General features: G+C 35.4%; 1 protein-coding gene across 3 annotated transcripts in view; it reads left to right on the forward strand.

The window, feature by feature from the left end:
* The window catches only part of XPO1 (exportin 1), a 44084-nt gene that overhangs the window by 7509 nt on the left and 19385 nt on the right, over window positions 1-17190 (forward strand). Inside the window, exons 1-3 of one of the 3 annotated variants that reach the window (XM_033838481.2) lie at window positions 1007-1140; window positions 2179-2280; window positions 5814-5886. In XM_033838481.2, the coding sequence (XP_033694372.1) occupies window positions 2185-2280; window positions 5814-5886 (169 nt within the window). In that variant the 5' untranslated portion in view covers window positions 1007-1140; window positions 2179-2184. Of the gene's footprint in view, window positions 1-1006; window positions 1141-2178; window positions 2281-3401; window positions 3466-5813; window positions 5887-17190 lie in introns of those variants that run through there. The other 2 variants (XM_019942886.3, XM_019942884.3) reach the window with 2 other exon arrangements.

The following is a 17190-nucleotide window of genomic DNA, read 5'->3' on the forward strand; positions in this document are numbered from 1 at the left end:
ACCATTCTTTCTACCTTTTGTTGGTTGCTTATTATATGATACAATTACAACCCTTTAAATAAATCAAATAAAAAATGTATAGTTGTATTTCAAGACTTCACACACTTGCTCTAATCCCAGACCCTTAGGGTGGAACCCAGGCACCTTATTTTTCTTTCAAGTTCCAAAGTATTTCTGGTCTTATTGTCAGGATACAGAACCATTACCTAATTTAGTGGGTGTGTATTTGTCAACGTTTTAAACAATAAGCAGTGTATAAAAGCCAAAAGAGGGGCTTCCGTGGTGGCGGTGGTTGAGAGTCTGCCTGCAGATGCAGGGGATGCGGGTTCATGCCCCAGTCTGGGAAGATCCCACATGCCGCAGAGCAGCTAGGCCCATGAGCCATGGCCGCTGAGGCTGCGTGTCCGGAGCCTGTGCTCCGCAATGGGAGAGGCCACAACAGTGAGAGGCCCGCGTACCACAAAAAAAAAAAAAAAAGCCACAAGAGAAAATTATTTATTTGTAAATTGGAATAAAAGCCAACTTAAAGATTATGAGGTGTCTGTGTCAGAGATGGTTTAAATAAGAATGCTTTTCTCCCCTCCTTTTGATGCTTCGTTGTTTAACCCATAGAATCAAACCCTTGATCAAGTAAATGATCTAACAGAAGGATAATTGCCAAATTTTAAAACCATAAAAGTTTACTCTTTGGTTACAACATGTGATAGAAATAGGTAAAAGTTAATTAGGGAGGATCCAGTTGAGCTACAAAACAGCCTATAAAGGTGAAAAAGATTAAGCGGTTGCTTCCTGAAAAAAATTAGTAGACTTATCAGCCTTTGATAAAATGTAGTGTTCATATTGTGTGAAAAACTAACAGTTAAAATGAAGAAACTGGATAATGTCAACATGGCTAGATCTTTAAAACTCTCAATTGTCAATCATATCTCAGTGAAGCCGAGGGAAAGAAACTATGTCAAATGGAAAGAGCGAACTGCAGAAGGATTTCTACAATATACTATTTATATAAAATTTAGTAACCACACAACTATATGAAATTCATACACATGCTGTGAAAATACAGACAGGAAAAGACACCAAAGTCATGAAAATGATTATCTCTAAAGAAGGAACAAAGGAAGGAAATGGCGCTGAAGAAAGGTACAAAGTTCCATAAGTTTTAGATCTTATGTTTAAAAGAAAAACAGACAAGTGCAGCAAAATCTTAACATTTGTTAATTCTAGATGATGGTTTCATAGGTTTAAATATTCTGGGTTTGCATTTTAGAAATACAAAAGCAAAAAAAGAAAATTTTCAAAATAAGCAAGGATTTAATATGTGAAATTAAAGGATTTTCGGAGACAAAGGTGTGTTTACAATAAACTGAAAATACTGCTTTAAAAGGATCTTAATGTTTTATGTGTATCAACAGGTATTAGAGAGTTGTAGACTTACTTAGACTTAGCTTTTATCTGTCTCCCCTGAAATATAGTTTTACAGATAAAGTTTGTTAAAGATATCTTGGTGACTCTTATAAACCAGAGTGTGCCATTACATATCTAAGTAGATGTGAATTTTTATATGTTGCTTTTGGTTGATTGTGTGCTGAGAACCCGTTTATGTTGGAGTAGATAATTGATTGAATTTAAGTTCAGTTTTGAGAATACCAAATAAAGCAGATTAGGGGAAGAAAACACTTTTCTGTTTAAAAAGAATATACCCATTCTTTTTTTTAATTAATTTTTTAAATTCATTAATTTATTTTTGGCTGCATTGGGTCTTCGTTGCTGCGCGCAGGCTTTATCTAGTTGCGGTGTGTGTGCTTCTCATTGCAGTGGCTTCTCTTGTTGTGGAGCACGGGCTCTAGGCACATGGGCTTCAGTAGTTGTGGTGTGCAGGCTCAGTAGTTGTGGCACACAGGCTTAGCTGCTCCGCGGCATGTGGGATCTTCCCCGACCAGGGCTCGAACTCGTGTCCCCTGCATTGGCAGGCGGATTCTTAACCACTGCGCCACCAGGGAAGCCCTGTACCCATTCTTAATTAAAGTTGATAATGGACACATTTTTATTTCTATAAGGACTAGTTTCTTGAGTATTTCTGAAAGTTGATAAAATCACTGTTCTATTAGAATTTGTGCCTTGCTCAATACCATTCGAAAGAACAAGTTAGCTTAAAATTCTTTTTGTATACTATTTTAGCAAAGAATGGCTCAAGAAGTACTGACACATTTAAAGGAGCATCCTGATGCATGGACAAGAGTCGACACAATTTTGGAATTTTCACAGAATATGAACACGAAAGTAAGCAAGTGGTGGTTTTTTAAATCCATTATTTCTTCTTTTCTTCCAGTCATAAACTTTGAGGAAGGTATCTCATTTTTAGTATTAGGATTTGTTATCTCAAATCATTTAATAATGTTAACTTATTTCAAAATTTAGCCTTAAACATAGAATGAATTCTTGCAAATAGTCCTAAGAATTATAAATGGAGTTTTGAAATTGGGACTAGTATGCAAGGTGGCTTTTTTTTGTTGTTGTTTGGGGGTTTTTTTTGGTTTGGTTTTTTTTTTTTTCTTTTTAGAATATGTGTACAGATCTCGGCATAAATTCTGAATGTTATTCAGAGATGAAACATAACATCAGAGGAATTATTTTGGGCAAGTAATCAATATAACACAGGCTAGGCACCTCCAAAACCAAGTTGTGTGGGCAGCGTAAAACCCTACTCCATGGTACCAATGCTTTTAATGGGACAGCACTCAGTTTTTATTTGCAATTGAAAATGTTATCATTTGGGTCCTTTTTTCTTAAGTTTGAACAGAAGGGTTGATCAAAATGTGTTTTGACTGTTTAGGCTTGATGATTCACACTTCTCTTTAAACTGCCTTAAAGTAGTAAAATACCATGCATGGCATTCTGTTTAAATACACACAAGGTTTCCACTTGGTATACATTGTGTTAAAACAGAAAGTAGCCATGTTCACCTCTGTTTCTGAAATCAGACTGTGTTAATTAACAGTTTTAAAATATTAACTAGTTTTGACATCTTATAAATTTTAGGGCAAAAATACAGTCCAGAACTTCCTCAAAGTGCTAACCTTAAGTAACATAACAGTGTTTGCCTGTTTGCTTGCCTGGTAAATTTTGCTTTTTATACTGACAGACATTACTAATGTTTAAGTTGATTTATCAACAGTATTTTTAAAAACTCAAATTTGTCTTGTGAAAAATGAGATGATTAGAGGAACAGAAAGAAAGCAACAGGTAAAGAATTCTTCCATTTACATAAATTACAAATGATTTGGTGCTAAATTTATGCACTATGACATTTGGCTTTTATGCAATCATTTTTTTTTCTTTAAAGATGTTAACACTACCTGATATTAATCATAATGTTCCATTATGTTGATTGCTTGTAATAGGAAGAAAAGGGGTGTCTTCCTGTGCAACTGACACAGCTAGGCTTTGACGGCAGGCCTCCACAAGGTCTACCCTTTTGATTCCCTTTAACTGAATTCTGTTCATCAATTGTTTTTGTTTCATGGGCGGTGGGAGGGGAAAGGGGAATTCAATGCGTAAAATAAGTATTTCTAAGGGCTCAGTAGAAATTTCTACCATAGGGATCATTTCATGCATTTATTTTTTTCATTTAGTCTTTGCTGTTCTCTGTCCCTCATCTTCATAACTCAGCAGTGGATTTCTCAAGTCCTGAGGTGTAAAGCAGAAACTTAATACTTCAGAATGATATTTGGATTATTTATGTATATTTCCAAAGTAGTTATTTATCATTGGCCCTCAGATTTGGCTATCACTTCAGATTTTTTAATCAAAATACTCCTTTTCAAAGAAATGTGAATTCTCATCATGTGTAGAGTCTTAATGTCTAGGAGAGATTGGGTTTTAGGGTACTATGTTGGTGATCTATGTATTCCTTTGAACTAAGTAGTGAAAAGCTTTTATTGGGCTTCCTGCCTCAGACCTGTTTGCGGAAAGATGAAAAGATGAATTGTATCTTCAGCAAGCTTGTGCTACTTTTTTACAGTTGGAGAAAGGACTAGAGGTTAGTAAATAGGTAATTCAGGTAACAGTATCAGATATAAAGGCAGAAGTAAATAAATGCAACAATGAAGGGGGGGATATCCTTCAGTTAAAAAAGGTAGGCTGAAAATACATTGGCTAAATATGGTTAAGTTATCATTAAGATTAGTACTTCTTAACTGGTGTATTTATGGCAGGTTTTGTGTCTTAGTTTCTTAAAGATCTTTGTAATTGGTTGAGAATTAGCAAGAGGGTATATATTCCATGTAGTAAGAAGTGCATTTGTTTTGACTTAGTAAAACTTTTGACACTCTGATTTCATGCCTTTAGAATTAATTTAAAGCAAGTTTAGGGTAGTATGTTTTTAAAAGTTAATTTAGAATTTTAGTCAATGAGAAACTTACCTTTTTTGTTTATTTACATTTGTCTGAAACTTAGATCTATAAAGAGAGGTAAATGAACAGGAAAGAAAGCTTCACCATTTACTGCTGATTATGAAACTTTTTTGGCATGGCATCAAATTTATAATTTGTAATTTCAGAATTTTGCTTTGGCCTTGTTTTTATTTTTGAAGTCTTTTTAAGGAATGTTCTGCAAATGTAGGATTTGGGTTGAAATGGCAAATTTTTCCTAAAAAGTATGAAATGTTAAAAATGAAAGAAAACAGCAAAAACACTGTTTGAGCACAATGTAGTTTGGGACAGTCTATATTGTGCTTTGGATAAAGTGTGCATTCACATGATCCCTTTGGTTGAAATACTAATGCTCCTATTTTATTGTGTGATGACTAACCATTTTAAAGATGAACTCTTATTCTCAGCCAAAACTTGCAATCTGAGGTTAAATGTCTATATATGAATGAGTTTACCTTTCAGGTATTATGGCTGATTCTTCCCTAATTCAACCAGTTGAAGCATACCACAACAGTTTTGACCCTTTTCTTCCTCCTGTCTATCCACACTAATTGGTCATGGTAATGATTTTGGGTAGTAACTCCTGTAGTCTTGTAAATTGTTATAAATATTGTTGACTATTTAGAGTGAGTAATCAACAGGAGGGACAAAATGGCTTGAAAGTGGTATTTGTATTTATTAACGTTCTTACATTTTTAGTTATCATTTTTATAGTTGGAAGGAATACCTGAAAGGTAGATACAGATTGCAACATTCATTTGTGTATTATTTTGACTGTGCACAAAAGTTTATCTTTAAATTAGTAGAAATAGCAACTCTAAGGGTGGGGTTAAAATTTAAAATTAAACCCGTGGGCTGTCTTGCTGCTCCTTAAGTAACACACCAGTGATGTTTGTAAACACTTTCTGTAGAAAGTATCTGTGACAATACTTTAATACTTGGCCAAGAGCTTACAACTCCTAGAAGATGGTAGGAAGCTTGAGAGCATCCAAGCTGCTAAATTCTTAGGAGCCTGGTCGTGTTAAAGTACGTGAGCCTATAAGCAGTCATTTATGCTGTGAATTCGTATCTGGCTGCTACTTTTCCTTCTACAGACTAAGCCCATTTGGCTGCTAAGGGCTTTTTATTTGGTTCTTCCTCCTGGTGTGAGCATGTATAAACAGCAGGACGTTAAATAGAGTAGTAAACAATAAAGTGAGGAAAATGCATGAAAACTCAGTATATGGGCAAATAGATCCTTGTTTAATATATGTAATTAAACTTGGTAGCATAATGTTTTTGAAAATTTAGATGTAAATGTGTGAATGTCTGTCCATTTGTGAATCCTGGAAATTGCCAGTCTTACAGCAATATATTCACATGCTTCTATTCTCCAATTTTCAGTATTATGGACTACAAATTTTGGAAAATGTGATAAAAACAAGGTGGAAGATTCTTCCAAGGAACCAATGTGAAGGTAGGAAAGTGTTTTAAAGAATTGTAGATTCAGAATTTTATTATTCCTGGCATTTTTATTATAGTTGAGTATTGGAGAGGAGGAATGTGTTGAATCTTTAGTAGTTTATTATGCTCTAATGGATTACTGCTTTCATCATGTTGCAAGGCAGGTTCTGTTTATATTTGGGGTCAGGGGAAGAATAGGTTATTTTTGGGGGAAAGCAGAAACCAGACTGGTGAAACTTTCTACAGTAAATATTGTGGTGAAAAGTTTGTATCAACTTATATAGTTAATCTAGACCATGTTTGAAATGAATGAAATTTGAATATGCGCTCTTATGTATTGTTTTAAATTCATCACACAGTAGCAAGTAATGAGTACTGTAATACAAGGAATAACATAAATATAACAGCAAAGGAAGAAACAAGTTTTAAAAATCAAGACTTTAGCTTTTGACATTCTGGGCATACCTTATAAGAGGTTGGCTTCTAAAATAAGGAAAGATCAAAAATGAAGATGTGGTGATGCCTGGTATTAATATTTTTACTTTTTCCTTTGTCACTACCTCAGTAAAAGTAGTCATGGTTTAAGAAACATGGGGCAAAGTTAGTCTCTTGGAATTCTTTAATGCAGTTCCTTCCAGTTTTCACATACTGCCTTATTATCTACTTTGTTACTTGTTTAATCTCTGAAAAATAAAGAGAGAAGTCTGGATTTTAAAATGGGGTTATACTACTTCTGGTGGCATTTTTTCCTATTAAATTATGTTCCCTTTCTTTGTTGCTCTTTAAGATTTGTCTTTACCTGCTTTCTCATGTCATCTTTATGGTGGAATAGCGACCTGGATTTACTCAGTCTGACTTAAATCTTGACACCTTTCTAGCACTTTTAGAGGTCACTGGGACAATTTTTAACGGCAGTATCCGTAATACACCATAAACTGAATTAAGAATGATAGTATGGGAGGAAATAGTGCCCCCCCAAAGAGGTTCCTCTTTCTTTAAATGTTTTTATTTTGGTTTGAAACCATTTTAGATCACATTCTGTGACTTTCTCAGAAATTAGTAAGTACAGTTTGACTCAGGCCCAAATAGATCTTTTGTACTTCATCACTGCTTTTAGGGACCTTAGGTGCGGTCCTGGTTCCTTTACTACTGTTGTTTTATACTTGTGGTTTGAGCCTCAAATTTAACTTTGGGTATGGCTTACCATACCAACAAAAAAGTGTGTAATATTTTACTTCAGTGCCATTTTACTGTAATAAGTTCCTCTTTAATTTCTAAACACATAGACCTCTGCTTCTTATTATATAAGGATTGTGCTAGATGATCCTCCCAAATTATTTTCCAGGTATAAAATTAAATAATTTAAAATTATACTAGCTTATCAGTCATGGTTGTATTTGTTACTGAAAAAATTAGAGGCTAAAAGTTCTCCCTGAGGACTTGACAGTTTTTGCTTTCTGCATGAATGGGAGTGGCATCTTTTGGTTTTTATCATAAAGTCAAAAGCTTCCATATATTTCTATGTAAGTATCAAAATATATACATATTCCAGGGCATATGTATATTTAATATATGCCCTGGAATATGTATATAATTTTAATTTTGAAAGTCTTACCATCTTGTTTGGCAAAAACTGGTAGAGGCGGGGTGGTGATTATTCTTCCTGAGTCAAGAGAATTCTATTTTATTCATGTGTTCCTATTCTGTATTAGTGAGATACTTCATTTCTCTGCAAGCAGTACTTATAAAAAACATCAATTAGAATCACCTTTCCCCTTGCATTTCCCCTTAACACTAGTGATAAGATTGAGTGGGATGTAGACTTCTTTAAAAGTACGTGACGTTCCTATCACCACATGTATGGTTTTCACTGTCAGTGAAGTCATTACATGGGGAAAGTGTGATGTAATTTTTAGGGTCTTTCAGAGGCTCAATATTAGAAGAGCATGTAAAATGGCTCCCAGAGAATGTTAGTGAACTCTGTCTAACTTTAGATATACAGCAGCAACTTTGCATGATGCATTTAATGATGTGTGTTTTTAAGGTAATTGATCTCATTTATAAAGCATTGGGAAATAAATTTATTCACTACATTTATAATTCTTTCCAACTTTGTCAATCTTAGGAGGCTTTTACAATCCTAAAATTTTGTATCTCGCGAAGTATACTAAATTTCTGAATGTGAATTTTCCTTCATCTTAAGTAACTTCGATATTGGAAATAAATTAGTATAACCCCCAAAATATTGTACATTCCTTTTGTTTATAATTGTCATATCTTTTAAGCTGTTGTCTCCACTTTAGCTAGTCTTTGTCCATTTTAGTACCATTAGGTATTAAGACTATACAAATATATTCCCTACGTCAGAGTATTACAGGTAGGAAGATAAAACATGTTAAAAATGATATCATTTTTTTAAAAATATCATTAAATTAGGCGTATATGTAATAAGTGCTAACACATGGTAAAAGGGGAAAAATCAGGTTGGCCCCTTTGGACAAGCTCATTCATGAAAATGGCAATGCTTGATGTATTTTAAAGGAATGATAGGTTTGGTTATCAAACCTATCAAACAGCAAGCCAAGATAAGTTTTGTTTGTTTGTTTGTTTGTTTGTTTTGGGTTTGCGGGCCTCTCACTTGCCCTTGGGACGCTCGCAGGCTCAGCGGCCATGGCTCACGGGGCCTAGCCACTCCACGGCATGTGGGATCTTCTCGGACCGAGGCTGCACCACCAGGGAAGCCCCCAAGATAAGTTTTGTACATTTTTTCCAATCCAGCATATATTTTATCAGCTTTCAGGTTCTTGTCCATAAGCGTACGTTAATTTTCACATGTTCGTTTAGTGGAATGGCATTTTCAGTTTAGGGCATTATCTAAAACAGTTTGCCAGGAAAATACCTGACAGTTCTGGAGTAAGTTAGATGTCTCTTGCTCTGTGTTCCCTTAGTGTGTCCTGTACCAGCGGATCACAAATGAGTAAAATTTTAATGAGCAAAAGACAGATAATAGCCGAGTAAGGACATGTTAAAAAACATTTAATTAAAAGATATTTTAATAAAAATAGAGCAAGGGAGATATAACCTTCATAATCATTTTAATGAATTTAGATTTATGTAATACAAAGCTAACTACATTGCTCTGATTTTTATCATTTTGCTTTAGGTCAGGAAAATGGTTTTTTTGGTCACCCCCATCCTCACCCACTATAACCTTTATCCCACTTAGCTATCACTGTTTTTCTCACTCTTTATCTTACCCTCCCAAAAATAAGCTTAATGGTATCAGGGATCAGAGAATGTCTTTATTGCATTCTTACTGCTTGGTATGTAGGTGTTCAGTATATAATTATTCAATTAATGAATTACTTATTATTGAAGTACTTCAGTGACTAGCACCACTCCCTATTTGGGATTCATTCATCTATTTAAGACCCTAATGACTTTCCCAGTATTTTTGCTTTTACATTTTTAAGTAAGTCAAGACAATTTTTCATTTTAAGATATTGAGTGTAGTTTCTGTGCTATACAGTAGGTCTTTGTTGTTTATTTTGTATATAGTAGTGTGTATATTTTAATCCCAAACTCCTAATTTATCCCTCCCCCAATCCCTTTTCCCCTTTGGTAACCATAAGGTTTTTTTCTATGTCTGTGACTGTATTTCTGTTTTGTAAGTAAGTTCATTTGTATCATTTTTAAAGATTACACATATAAGCAATATCATATGATATTCGTCTTTGTCTGCTTTACTTAGTATGATAATCCCTAGGTCCATTCATGTTGCTGCAAATGGCAGTGTTTCATTCTTTTTTATGCCTGAGTAATATTTGTGTGTGTGACATCTTTATCCAGTCTTCTGTCGATGGACATTTAGGTTGCTTCCATAGTTTTTAAGCAACCTCCATACTGTTCTCCATAGTGGCTGTACATATTTACATTCCTACCAACAGTGCAGGAGGGTTGCTTTTTCTCTACACGCTCTCCAGAATTTATTATTTGTAGACTTTTTGATGGTGGCTATACTAGCTGGTGTGAGGTGATACCTTATTGTAGTTTTGATTTTCTTTTCTGTAATAATTAGCGATGTTGAGTGTCTTGTCATGTGCCTTTTGGCCATCTGTATGTCTTCTTTGGAGAAAATGTCATTTTAGGTCTTATGCCTATTTTTTGATTGCGTTGTTTGGGGTTTTTTTGTTTCGTTTTGTTTGTAAGCTGTGTGAACTGTTTGTATATTTTGGAGGTTGATCCCTTGTCAGTAGCATCATTCGGCAAGTATTTTCTCCCATTCTGTAGGTTGTCTTTTTGTTTTGTTTATGGTTTCCTTTGCTGTGTAAAAGCTTTGAAGTTTAATTAGGTTCCATTTGTTTGGTTTTATTTAAGACAATATTTTTGACTCAAGAAAAAGAAGAAATTTTAATACGTAAAGTGGAATAATTTCCAAATAGGGAATGGTTACTAGTCATTGAAGCGAAGGTGTGTCAGTGGTGTTGGTTCTTTCTTGTCTGCAATACACATCAGCTTTCATTATAACCTTCGTTCCTTTTTAAAAATAATTTTGGTGCTTGGTTTAGAAGGTTCAAACCATAAAGAAGTGGGGGGAGGCCTCCTTTGTCTCTCGTGAAAAAAATCTTTGTTAAGGAATCTCTATTATTTTAAATTAAACCAAAGGATTATGTTTTAATCTGTTAAGGCATATGGTTTACAGATCATTACATTTCATGAAATATATACAAACTTGCTGATATTGAAAAGGGGAGTGGTGAATTTATGAAGAAGAAGTTCAAAGTGATAAAGCCATACTATCTTGATTGTCTTGTTGCATGGTTATTGGGATGTGATATAAGAGGTAATGTGTGTAAAGCCCTCTGCATATCCAGGTGCTGACTATGGATAAACACAATGTGTATGTTGCCAGCCTTTTTCCATGAAAATTCTCCCACTTCTCTCCATTTCACCAAGTAATCATATACTAGTCTCAGGTTGCCTTGCGATTTCTGCAATAGCATCCTAACTGGGCTCCTTAACAACCATTTATGTGTGTCCCTTGTAATATATTCACAACAAAGGATTTAGCATGCTACTTTAAAAAACAGAACTAAGTCAGGTCACTCGCATGCTTAAAGTCTCTCATTGTACTGAATATCACATGTTTAACTTGTTGCCTTTAAGCAATACTGGCTTTTAAAAACTGCTTTTTTAAGTTTTGTTAAGGTAGATTTAACATATACAATAGACCATGTTAAAGTATACAATTTGATATGTTTTGACTCATGCATATACCCGTGAAAACACCACTGTAATCAAGACCTTCTTCTTTGTGATTGCCCTCTCCTTTACCTCCCCAGCCCCCAATCTGCTTTCTGTCACTCATTTGATTAGCTAGGTGTAGAATGGATAGATCATATGGTAGGTTTATGTTTTTAGCTGGCTGCCCAACTGTTTTCCAAAATGGTTGTATCACTTTACATTCTCAGTAGCAGTATGCTTCCCATCCTCACCAAAGCTTGATATTGTCAGTGTTTTTAATTGTAGCCACTATGGTACATATATAATTGCTTCTCACTGTGACTTCTGCTGTTGAGCATCCTTAACATCTCTGTGTGTATGTTTACTTATTTTAAGTTGATAGTGTTATACTCCCTGTTGAACAGAGAAAGTTGTTTGTTGGTCATTTTGAAAAGAAAATTTAAGTGTTGGGGCTCTTCAAGCCCTTGGCTCTGAAGCAAAACCATGAGAAACTCCTTTTTTCCCCTCATAGAATGTAATGTTTGAAATATCAGTCTAATGGCAGATGTGACAGGCACTCCTATTCGTGTATTTTTGCCAGTTTTATAACATGATGGGATAATAAAGCAAAGATAATGATTAAATTTACATTTTATCTAATAAAACAAGGCAGTATTTTTCAAGATGTTCTTTTGCATTTCAGCATCATACATAATTGACAAAGTATTTTCCCACCACTTGAAGTTAAGGTAACCATTTGATCCCCCCAAAGTTTCCTAGTTCTGTGGAACTTCCGTAAGAGGTCTTTACTTGAGATGTAACAATTCCTAATCCTTACCTTACATCCATGCAGGAGACAGGAACCACCTATAGATTTTATTAAAGGGGTGTGGATTTTATTATGATTGTTCTTTTGTTATAGGAAAAATTGTTGAATTTTTAATAAAATAAAAACTTGTTCTGTTGTGATTAAATATACGTAATATTTACCATTTTAAGTGTATAGTTTATTGTCAGTAAGTAAATACATAGTATTGTGCAACCATCATTACTATTCATCTCCAGAAATTTTTCATCATCCCAGTTGAAACTACCGATTAAACATTAACTCTCCATTACACTCTCTCCCCAGGCCCTGTTAACCATTATTTTATGCTTTTTGTCTCTATGAATTTGCCTGTATTAGGTAACTTATATGCGTATAATCATACACTATTTTGTGTCTGGTTTATTTCAGTAGCATGTTCCCAGGGTTCATCCATGTTGCAGTATGTAACAATTTCATTCCTTTTTAAGGCTGATTAATATTCCATTATACGTATATACCACTTTGTTTATGCATCCGTGGGTTGTTTCCACATTTTGTCTATTGTAAATAGTGATGCTATGAATTTACTAAAATTTTAATTGCCGTATATATTTTAGAGTTTAGTATCTGTTTGAGGCCGTAAACCCTTTTAAGAGTAAAGAATAAATATCCATTCCTCTTTAAACTACTAAACATATAGGCAATAAGTTATAGTCTAATTCTAGCCTATCTATGGGAACCCTAGGTTAAGAAACCCTGCTTTTGAGGGTTTTTTAGCTATTCATTTCTTGTTTTGCTGTTTATTCTCATGAGTATTTTATTGAGTGAGGAGTAGGAACGTTATTCTGGATTCCTTTGGACAATAAAGTAAAGAGGACAGAGCTGTATTTTAGTGATGTCTTTCTGATGATCATTGCTGGTGGTTTAAATGGACAGATGTTTGTAATAACAGTATGACATGGGAAAAGAGCCTTTCTTTCTTGCCAACAGGCATGTGAAAAGGTGCTCAGTATCACTAATTATTAGATAAATGAAAATCAAAGCTACAATGAGGTATTACTTCACACCAGTCAAAATGGCCATCCTCAAAAATGTCTACAAATAATAAATGCTGGAGAGGGTGTGGAAAAAAAGGAACCCTCCTACACTATTGGTGGGAACGTGAATTGGTAATCCACTATGGAGAACAGTATGAAGGTTCCTAAAAAACTAAAAATAGAGTTAACCATATGATCCAGCAATTCCACTCCAGGGCATATATCCAGGAAAGAGGAAAACTCTAATTCAAAAAGATACATGAAGCCCAGTGATCATAGTAGCAGTATTTACAATAGCCAAGACATAGAAGCAACCTAAACACCCATCAGCAGATGAATGGATAAAGAAGATGTGGAGGGTGGGTGTGGGTGTGTGTATATACACACACATGCACACACACAGAATGAAATACATCACTTAGCCATAAAAAGAATGAAGTAATGCCACTTGCAGCAACATGGATGGACCTACAGATTATCATAGTGAAGTCAGTCAGAGAAGGACAAGTATCATGATATCACATGTGGAATCTTTAAGATTGATACAAATGAACATATTTAAAAAACAGAAATACTCAGACATAGAAAACAAGTTTATGGTTACCGAAGGAGGGGAGGGAGGGATAAATTGGGAGTATGAGATTAACATACACTACTATATATACAAAGTAAACAAGGACCTACTGTATAGCACATATATTGTGCTGTACTGAATATCAGTGTCTCATAATAAGGTATAATGGAAAGAATCTGAAAAAGAATGTGTATATTATTTGTATATAACCGAATCACTTGCTGTACACCTGAAACTAACACAACATTGTAAAATATTTTAAAATGTGAAAGAAAAGAAGTTTCAGTTATACATGGCTTTGATGGAAGGATGTGATTACAGAGTAAACAAATATTTAAAGTGAATTTCATCTGATAGTATTGCACAATGGTTGGGACTGGATTTAACTCAGTTTTGTCTGATTGTAGCTTTACTTTTGTAAGAGTGTATCAAGGCTTTCTATTTTCTGTGTTGTATGAAAATTAGCCACTATGAAAGCAAGAGATAGGAGTCTGCAACTTTTTTTTTTCTTTTGGCTGCTTTGGGTCTTTGTTGCGGTGTGTGGGCTTCTTATTGCGGTGGCTTCTCTTGTGTGGAGCACGAGCTCTAGGTGCACAGGCTCCAGAGCGCAGGCTCAGCAGTTGTGGCGCACAGGCTTAGTTGCTCCGTGGCATGTGGGATCTTCCTGGACCAGGGATTGAACCTGTATCCCTTGCATTGACAGGCGGATTCTCAACCGCTGCGCCACCAGGGAAGCCCCGGAGACTGCAACTTTTTAACTCATATTTTAGTTTGCACCATCAGTATGTTGCAGTCAGTAGGTTCTCATTTTAAAGGGTTTTAGTGAATCAAATTCTGTGATGCATTTCTTTTACCCTATCATTAAGATCTAATATTTGCAATATGTTCCTGAGGGATAAGGTTGTTAATATTGCTGTGTAACTAACTTGCAAGATGATATATAACTTCTAAGTCAGGATGGGAGTTACTTAAATCTCAGCTTTTTAGCTAGCTAATGTTGATACTATCAACTTACAGGATTGTGTAGGCTATTTGGTATTGCTTTGTTTTTATTTGAAATGGGACTGTCAAAGAAATTTTTCTTGACTTTGAGAAAATAGAGTTGGATTATAAAAGATGCATGCATAAACTCTTGGATAAGGAGCATTCATGTGCCATAAGCTGCCTTCCGGTGAGTAGTTAGGCATTTTTATACTAGTGTACCTTGTTTTGAAGAAATTATACGTGACTGGTCCTTTTTAAAAAAAAGTATTCCTTTTCAATAAATAATTCAAAGGACTTCAATAACTTTGGAAGTGAATTTTTTTGTTCATATTTAGAAGAACGGGATGGGGGGCTATGGATATAAGTATGCTAGATCATTGTAGGAGTCCTTTGAAAAACTTAGTAACCATATAAGAGCATAATTGTGTTTGTCAAAGGCATACAAACTATTGTAAGAGAACTCTTCCCTGAAATGTTCTTCAGTTTGTGTTTTTAATATATATATATTTCAAGTTTTCCTTATTCCCAAGGAAGAGCTTAGAAGGCTGCTGGAAGGAATATCCTAGTCTCTTCACATACACTTTCTGACTAATTGGAAACAGATAATTTCTGATTAGTATGGTTTTTATTGGATATGAAATCTTGTAAAGGTAGTTCTTGTTTTAAGAAATTTGTTTTACATAAATGTCACTTTTGCAACTGGCAGACGACTAATTCTTTTGGCACAAAGAATAAATAGACACTGGGATTGAAGTATTTTCTGTTAAATCTCAGAAGCTGAGCTTTCTCTGCTACTTGTAAACATTTGACTTTTCTCCCTTGGTATGTGTGACACCTTTTTTTTTTTTTGGCCGTGCCGTGTGACTTGTGGAATCTTAGTTCCCCAACCAGGGATTGAACCCACGCCATGCAATGAAAGCCCAGAATCCTAACCACTAGGCCACCAGGGAACTCCCACCATTTCTTTATATAGGTTCAGTTTACAATTGTAAACTTTTTCTTAATTGAACTGCTTTTATTTTTTTAATTCTGGGTAAACCATGGGACGGAATTTGGGGAAAGGAGTTATGGTACTTAATCAGATAAGCTACATAGCAGTAGGAGATTCTAAACAGACAGTTGTATGCAGCAGTACTTGATCAAAAAGGTGTTGTTTACGTATAGTTTCAATGCTTTGGATGGATGGAAGTACTGATCATTATAGAGTGACGTTAAATTAAGAGACTTTAAAGTCTTTTTAAAGTCTCAGAGACTTCATTGTCTCTTAGATCCTTGTAGTTTTTTGGGTTTTTTAAATTACTTATTTCACATTTTTCCTGCTTTCATCTTTTATTCTTCACTCCATCTACGGGTGAATTTCAGAAGCCTCTAAAAAAAGGGGGAGAAGGTATTTAATTGATTTAATTTATAACAGAAGAGTGAAGGATCAGTTTGATCCTGTTTTCTTATTCTCCGAGGCTGAGAAAAGCCTCAAAACTCATACATGTTTCAACCAGAGGCAGGAATTGTAGTTCTACTCTTGTTCCTTATGACAGATTTAGAAGAAAACTACTGAATGTCTTATTTGGTATTGTCAGTCATTTAATCTAAGAGAGTAGGCTGTATTTTTGGTTTTGTTTAAACCACGTTTTTGCCTATATTAGAGGTTTCAGAGGGGTGCTTTTTTATTTGTTTATAATGGCCCTTTTCCTTAATTTTTTTGAATTTTATTCTATTTTTTTATACATCAGGTTCTTATTAATGTTATCTATTTTATACATATGTCAATCCCAATCTCCCAATTCATCCCACCCCTGGCCACTTTCCCCCCCTTGGTTCCTTAACTTTTTAGGGGTCTTAATGACAGTAATTCATCTGTAAAGAACAGGAGGGTCAACAATATCAGAATTGCTTTTTTTGTGTGTTTTTTTTTGATGGTAAGCGGGCCTCTCACTGTTGTGGCCCCTGCTGTCGCGGAGCACAGGCTCCAGACACGCAGGCTTAGCGGCCATGGCTCACGGGCCCAGCCGCTCCATGGCATGTGGGATCTTCTCGGACCAGGGCATGAACCTGTGTCCCCTGCATTGGCAGGTGGACTCTCAACCACTGCGCCACCAGGGAAGCCCAAAATGTTCACTTTTTTTTTTTTTTTTGGCTGTGTTGGGTCTTCATTGCTACACACGGGCTTTCTCTAGCTGCGGTGAGCGGGGGCTACTCTTCGTTGCGGTGCGCGGGCTTCTCATTGTGGTGGCTTCTCTTGCTGCGGAGCATGGGCTCTAGGCACGCGGGCTTCAGTGGTTGTGGCTCGCAGGCTCTAGAGCTCAGGCTTAGTTGCTCCACAGCATGTGGGATCTTCCAGGATCAGGGATCAAACCCGTGTCCCCTGCATTGGCAGGCGGATTCCCAACCACTACACCACCAGGGAAGCCCCAGAATTGTTTTGATTTGATCTAGTGGATATTAAGGACATGAGATTGTTGTGTGGGTTAACCTAACTAAATGGTATGATTTAGCACTCATTTTAAAATAAAACTTGTTCCCCTAGTCGGTTTGTTTCTTTGTTTTAATCACCTTATTGAATCTAGATCTGATTTTATTTTGTGTGTCCACAAAGCCTCGTTTTTTTAAAATAATTTTAGACAATAGAAACATTGACCCAAAAAGTACAGAATGTACTTACACCTCTTAGTTTATCCTTTTAACAACTTAGAC

This window comes from Tursiops truncatus, chromosome 14, assembly GCF_011762595.2.
Source record: "Tursiops truncatus isolate mTurTru1 chromosome 14, mTurTru1.mat.Y, whole genome shotgun sequence".
NCBI classification, from domain to species: Eukaryota; Metazoa; Chordata; class Mammalia; order Artiodactyla; family Delphinidae; genus Tursiops; species Tursiops truncatus.